The following is a 6,526-nucleotide window of genomic DNA, read 5'->3' as shown; positions in this document are numbered from 1 at the left end:
CCTCTCTCTCTGTCTCTGTCTATTATTAGGCTGAAGACAGTGTAGGCTACCTCTCTCTCTGTCTCTGTCTATTATTAGGCTGAAGACAGTGTAGGCTACCTCTCTCTCTCTCTCTCTCTCTGTCTCTGTCTATTATTAGGCTGAAGACAGTGTAGGCTACCTCTCTCTCTCTCTGTCTCTGTCTATTATGAGGTTGAAGACAGTGTAGGCTACCTCACTCTGTCTATTATGAGGTTGAAGACAGTGTAGGCTACCTCTCTCTGTCTTTGATCTTAAGTGACTTGCCTAGTTGCATTTTATTTTTATATGTGAACAGAACTGTCGTTTATGGTGAAACTATTCCTCATCAAATAATTTATTTTCAAAGGAAACATTGAACATCTAATAGCCAAATCATATAGTGTAAAAGTAGGTGAGCTGGTTCTACTCCTTTTAGTGTAAAAGCACTATATGTGCTACCTAAAAGCATAGGTCTGACACACGTCGACACAGCTACTAGTTATCAACCCCTCTAAGCATAGGTCTGACACAGCTACTAGATACCAGCCCCTCTAAGCATAGGTCTGACACAGCTACTAGATATCAGCCCCTCTAAGCATAGGTCTGACACAGCTACTAGTTATCAACCCCTCTAAGCATAGGTCTGACACAGCTACTAGATACCAGCCCCTCTAAGCATAGGTCTGACACAGCTACTAGATATCAGCCCCTCTAAGCATAGGTCTGACACAGCTACTAGATATCAGCCCCTCTAAGCATAGGTCTGACACAGCTACTAGATATCAACCCCTCTAAGCATAGGTCTGACACATGTCTACACAGCTACTAGTTATCAACCCCTCTAAGCATAGGTCTGACACACGTCGACACAGCTACTAGTTATCAACCCCTCTAAGCATAGGTCTGACACAGCTACTAGATATCAGCCCCTCTAAGCATAGGTCTGACACAACTACTAGATATCAGCCCCTCTAAGCATAGGTCTGACACACGTCGACACAGCTACTAGTTATCAACCCCTCTAAGCATAGGTCTGACACAGCTACTAGATATCAGCCCCTCTAAGCATAGGTCTGACACAGCTACTAGATATCAGCCCCTCTAAGCATAGGTCTGACACATGTCTACACAGCTACTAGATATCAGCCCCTCTAAGCATAGGTCTGACACATGTCTACACAGCTACTAGTTATCAACCCCTCTAAGCATAGGTCTGACACACGTCGACACAGCTACTAGTTATCAACCCCTCTAAGCATAGGTCTGACACAGCTACTAGATATCAGCCCCTCTAAGCATAGGTCTGACACAGCTACTAGTTATCAACCCCTCTAAGCATAGGTCTGACACAGCTACTAGATATCAGCCCCTCTAAGCATAGGTCTGACACAGCTACTAGATATCAACCCCTCTAAGCATAGGTCTGACACAGCTACTAGATATCAGCCCCTCTAAGCATAGGTCTGACACAGCTACTAGATATCAACCCCTCTAAGCATAGGTCTGACACAGCTACTAGATATCAGCCCCTCTAAGCATAGGTCTGACACAGCTACTAGTTATCAACCCCTCTAAGCATAGGTCTGACACAGCTACTAGTTATCAACCCCTCTAAGCATAGGTCTGACACAGCTACTAGTTATCAACCCCTCTAAGCATAGGTCTGACACATGTCTACACAGCTACTAGATATCAATCCCTCTAAGCATAGGTCTGACATGTCGACACAGCTACTAGATATCAATCCCTCTAAGCATAGGTCTGACACATGTCGACACAGCTACTAGTTATCAACCCCTCTAAGCATAGGTCTGACACATGTCGACACAGCTACTAGATATCAACCCCTCTAAGCATAGGTCTGACACAGCTACTAGATATCAGCCCCTCTAAGCATAGGTCTGACACAGCTACTAGTTATCAACCCCTCTAAGCATAGGTCTGACACAGCTACTAGATATCAGCCCCTCTAAGCATAGGTCTGACACAGCTACTAGTTATCAACCCCTCTAAGCATAGGTCTGACACAGCTACTAGATATCAACCCCTCTAAGCATAGGTCTGACACAGCTACTAGTTATCAACCCCTCTAAGCATAGGTCTGACACATGTCTACACAGCTACTAGATATCAATCCCTCTAAGCATAGGTCTGACATGTCGACACAGCTACTAGATATCAATCCCTCTAAGCATAGGTCTGACACATGTCGACACAGCTACTAGATATCAACCCCTCTAAGCATAGGTCTGACACAGCTACTAGATATCAGCCCCTCTAAGCATAGGTCTGACATGTCGACACAGCTACTAGATATCAGCCCCTCTAAGCATAGGTCTGACACAGCTACTAGATATCAACCCCTCTAAGCATAGGTCTGACACAGCTACTAGATATCAGCCCCTCTAAGCATAGGTCTGACACAGCTACTAGATATCAGCCCCTCTAAGCATCGGTCTGACACATGACGACACAGCTACTAGATATCAGCCCCTCTAAGCATAGGTCTGACACAGCTACTAGATATCAACCCCTCTAAGCATAGGTCTGACACAGCTACTAGATATCAGCCCCTCTAAGCATAGGTCTGACACAGCTACTAGATATCAGCCCCTCTAAGCATAGGTCTGACACAGCTACTAGATACCAACCCCTCTAAATTACAACGTGTTTGATCACGCATGCGCAGGTCGACGCTTTGCCAAGGCAACTCAAAGCCGCTGCTGTAACCGTCCAGATACCTTGTAACTTCACCTCACAACAATAACAACATAGCTGGAAAACACAGACACAGTTCTCGCAAACACCTGCAGAATTTTAACCAACAGAACAATGCCACTACATTTCAAGGTAAACACATTTACTTTTTAAATTGAACGAGTATAGAAATTCAACTCTTGGCTTTTGGTTAGCGCAGTGTTTTTGAAACAACCACGTGCAGTAATCTGGGTCACCGCCTGAGTGAGGTGAAGAGGTTTCGACTGATACAAGAAAACGGAAACATTGTTTCATTCGCACAAATAAAATGTTTAGTTTATTAACATCGTGCATTGCGATTACATCGGATAAACCATCTTCGACGATTGCAGGTATAGTTAGCTAGACGGGGAAACAACCAAGTCCCACGTCCAAGGTGTCGGTTATTAGCTTGGTTTAGCTAAGTGTTTCCTAACACGTTACAATGGTATACAGCGGATAAGCTCATGTAAACTAGCTAACAGTGGCTATTTCCTGTTTTTATTGATACATAGAGATACGTGGTTTATTGCGTTAGTATGATTAATCAGCCTAGATGAAGACAGTGGTACAGTCTGGTTTATAAACTGTGACCTAGACAGCTGTACACTTGCTAGATATGCCTGTAGCTGCAAACTCAGTTCACAGATTTCATTCAAACGAATGCAGCCAATCGGTTTCCTAGGAAACATCTGACCAACACGAATCATGCAAACGTTTGTGCATGCATGATGCTTACAGTCCTTTTAAAGGCATGCTATTTGCTAAATATCTCCCACTTAAACAATATAGTAAGTCATGTATTCCTATGCTATTTACTAATGTTTTGGATACTCACATGCACAGGGCATCAGTGAGTACAAGAAGAAATTTAAAGACCGAGTCGCTACCCGCTCCAGAAGCGCCTCTCCGCAGCGACGGATGCGCTTAGCTGGACTTCGATCTGACCAGATGGGTAAGATTGATTGATTGATTGATAAAGACCCTTTTCCAGTACACGACACACTGACGTCACGCACAGATGCACGCGACTCTTGGTCGCCATCTGCAACCCCTTCAACACAGCCTGAATGTTTTTATTACTTCTAAACAAAATAACTTTTTAGGTTCTTATCATCTTACAATGATGTTTTGATTCTTGCTTGAACAGTCGCTACGATTATATTTGGATGTGAACTTTGATAAATAACTATTTTGGATGCGGTAGGTGTTGGCTAGAATGTTAACGCTCATTGACATACTGTAGCATGTAGCGAAAGCTAGACAAAGAGACATTTTACTGGTTGAAGTTCAAGTGTTTTTAAATAGAAGTATAATGCAGTCGAATTTGCGATGATGACACACACATTATATTAAGCAGGACATTCATATACAAGCCTTAAAATCCAGTTATAATCCAAAAGTAGTGTGAAAAGCACTCATAAACAACATGTAAATAGAGGTGTGTTTTTGTGTGTTCGTTCTGTCACGAGCTTGCGTGTATTGCACTTCCTGCAGCAATCTTTGCAAAAACAGAAAGGGGTCCGGTAACAGTATAATATGCCAAGTTAACATATCACACATCATTCATATTCCTGTCGTGCATCTTCATCTTTAAAACACTGAGCGCAGCTCTACTATTCTTATTTGACTATTTACAGTTTAGTCGTAGTGAGTGAATACATTATCATACTGGTCCTCCGTGGGAATAGAACCCACAACCCTGGCTTTGTAAGAACCGTGCTCTACCACCTGAGTCACATGGTCAACTATCATCTCTCCTTCTGTCATCCATATTACACCAGGTATCAGTCGAGAAACTATCATCTCTCTGTCATCCATATTACACCAGGTATCAGTAGAGAAACTATCGTCTGTCCTTCCGTCATCCATATTACACCAGGTATCAGTCGAGACACTATCATCTCTCTGTCATCCATATTACACCAGGTATCAGTCGAGAAGCTATCATCTCTCTGTCATCCATATTACACCAGGTATCAGTAGAGACACTATCATCTGGCCTTCTGTCATCCATATTACACCAGGTATCAGTAGAGACACTATCATCTCTCTGTCATCCATATTACACCAGGTATCAGTAGAGATACTATCATCTCTCCTTCTGTCATCCATATTACACCAGGTATCAGTAGAGACACTATCATCTCTCCTTCTGTCATCCATATTACACCAGGTATCAGTCGAGAAACTATCATCTCTCTGTCATCCATATTACACCAGGTATCAGTAGAGAAACTATCGTCTGTCCTTCCGTCATCCATATTACACCAGGTATCAGTCGAGACACTATCATCTCTCTGTCATCCATATTACACCAGGTATCAGTCGAGAAGCTATCATCTCTCTGTCATCCATATTACACCAGGTATCAGTAGAGACACTATCATCTGGCCTTCTGTCATCCATATTACACCAGGTATCAGTAGAGACACTATCATCTCTCTGTCATCCATATTACACCAGGTATCAGTAGAGATACTATCATCTCTCCTTCTGTCATCCATATTACACCAGGTATCAGTAGAGACACTATCATCTGTCCTTCTGTCATTCATATTACACCAGGTATCAGTAGAGAAACTATCATCTCTCTGTCATCCATATTACACCAGGTATCAGTCGAGAGCCTCAGTTTCTGTCCAAAAGGAAGGTGCCCTCCTCCCACACGCCCCAGGTGTCCAGCTCCTTCCAATGGAACCCCACCACCACAGAGCCCCCACAGAGACGAGATGAGACCCCCAGACCTGGTACCTCTCCCCTGGCTCCTACCCCAGAGAGAGTCCACACCCCTCTGGCCCCTAGGGGTCCCCCTCCTCCAGGGGACCCCCAACGAGGCCCGACCACTCTCCAGGGCCAGACCCACACCCGGAGCCCCCTGGCTACTGTAGAGAGACAGGACCAAGCTTTCAACGGGGTGAGAATGGTTGTTATATATTTCTGCATGTTCTCGATTTAGCTTGCACTTTTGAGACTATTCTATTGGCTCCGTTGTACCAGGAAAACTAAATCAATGTATTTGAAAGGACCGTTTGACACACGTGTTTGACCCAGGCCTTCTAAGCAGCCCCGTGGCCTGTGCAGCAGACAGTTCATTTTTTAAATTTAACCAAGTCAGTTAAAAACAAATTCTTATTTTACGATGACCGCACAAGTGAGTTATTACTGGTGACCTGTGTAGTAAAGTGAGAAATGTGATTCCAGGTCGACTACGTGTTGAGGAGGAAGGCAGGGCTGAAGTCGTCTGGACAGAGGACCGGACTACTGAACTCGGAGTACAGGAAACAGTTTCCGTGGAAGACACCTGTAGCTGGCCACGCCTCCCCACTGCTGGCTGCAGAGCAGGTGTTAGTTGTTCCACTCATATCCTCGTCTTGTCTGCACGTATATACAACCCCAAACATCCATAACATCCACGTTAAAGCCCAGATGTTCCGCTCATATCCTCGTCTTTTCTGAACGCCAACACATCCACGTTAAAGCCCTGATAGTCACACATTTGACATGTGTAGGCATTTCCTGGTCATAGAGGGGCCCAATGCACACCTATTAAGTATGATTCACTGCTTCATGTTACACCCTGAACCCAGGGTTGGTCACCCATTCTGCCCCATTACTAGTTAGTCTTGAAAACCCGATTGTAGACAACACAGTGACTAGGACCTGGTTTTAATGAGGGTCTGTTGAAAACCCGACCGAGGGCAACACAGTGACTAGGGCCTGGTTTTAATGAGGGTCTGTTGAAAACCCGACTGAGGGCAACACAGTGACTAGGACCTGGTTTTAATGA

The 6,526-nt window shown here is 44.3% G+C and overlaps 1 protein-coding gene across 12 annotated transcripts in view; it reads left to right on the top strand.

Moving 5' to 3' along the window:
• Positions 1 to 2,670: 2,670 nt before the first annotated feature.
• LOC118936570 (nuclear protein MDM1-like) overlaps positions 2,671 to 6,526 on the top strand; it is a 38,176-nt gene continuing 34,320 nt past the window's right edge. For 8 of the 12 annotated variants that reach the window (XR_005038465.1, XR_005038466.1, XR_005038462.1 and 5 more), the window contains exons 1-4: positions 2,673 to 2,850; positions 3,583 to 3,691; positions 5,352 to 5,653; positions 5,941 to 6,081. Coding sequence is in view for 4 of the 12 variants with exons in the window: in XM_036956643.1 (XP_036812538.1) it covers positions 2,833 to 2,850; positions 3,583 to 3,691; positions 5,352 to 5,653; positions 5,941 to 6,081 (570 nt within the window). In the remaining 8 variants the exon portion in view is untranslated. Of the gene's footprint in view, positions 2,851 to 2,943; positions 3,090 to 3,582; positions 3,692 to 5,351; positions 5,654 to 5,940; positions 6,082 to 6,526 lie in introns of those variants that run through there. The other 4 variants (XR_005038467.1, XM_036956645.1, XM_036956647.1 and 1 more) reach the window with 3 other exon arrangements.

This window comes from Oncorhynchus mykiss, chromosome 21 (genome assembly GCF_013265735.2).
Source record: "Oncorhynchus mykiss isolate Arlee chromosome 21, USDA_OmykA_1.1, whole genome shotgun sequence".
In the NCBI taxonomy this organism is placed as follows: Eukaryota; Metazoa; Chordata; class Actinopteri; order Salmoniformes; family Salmonidae; genus Oncorhynchus; species Oncorhynchus mykiss.
This window is presented reverse-complemented; position numbering and strand designations above follow the sequence as displayed.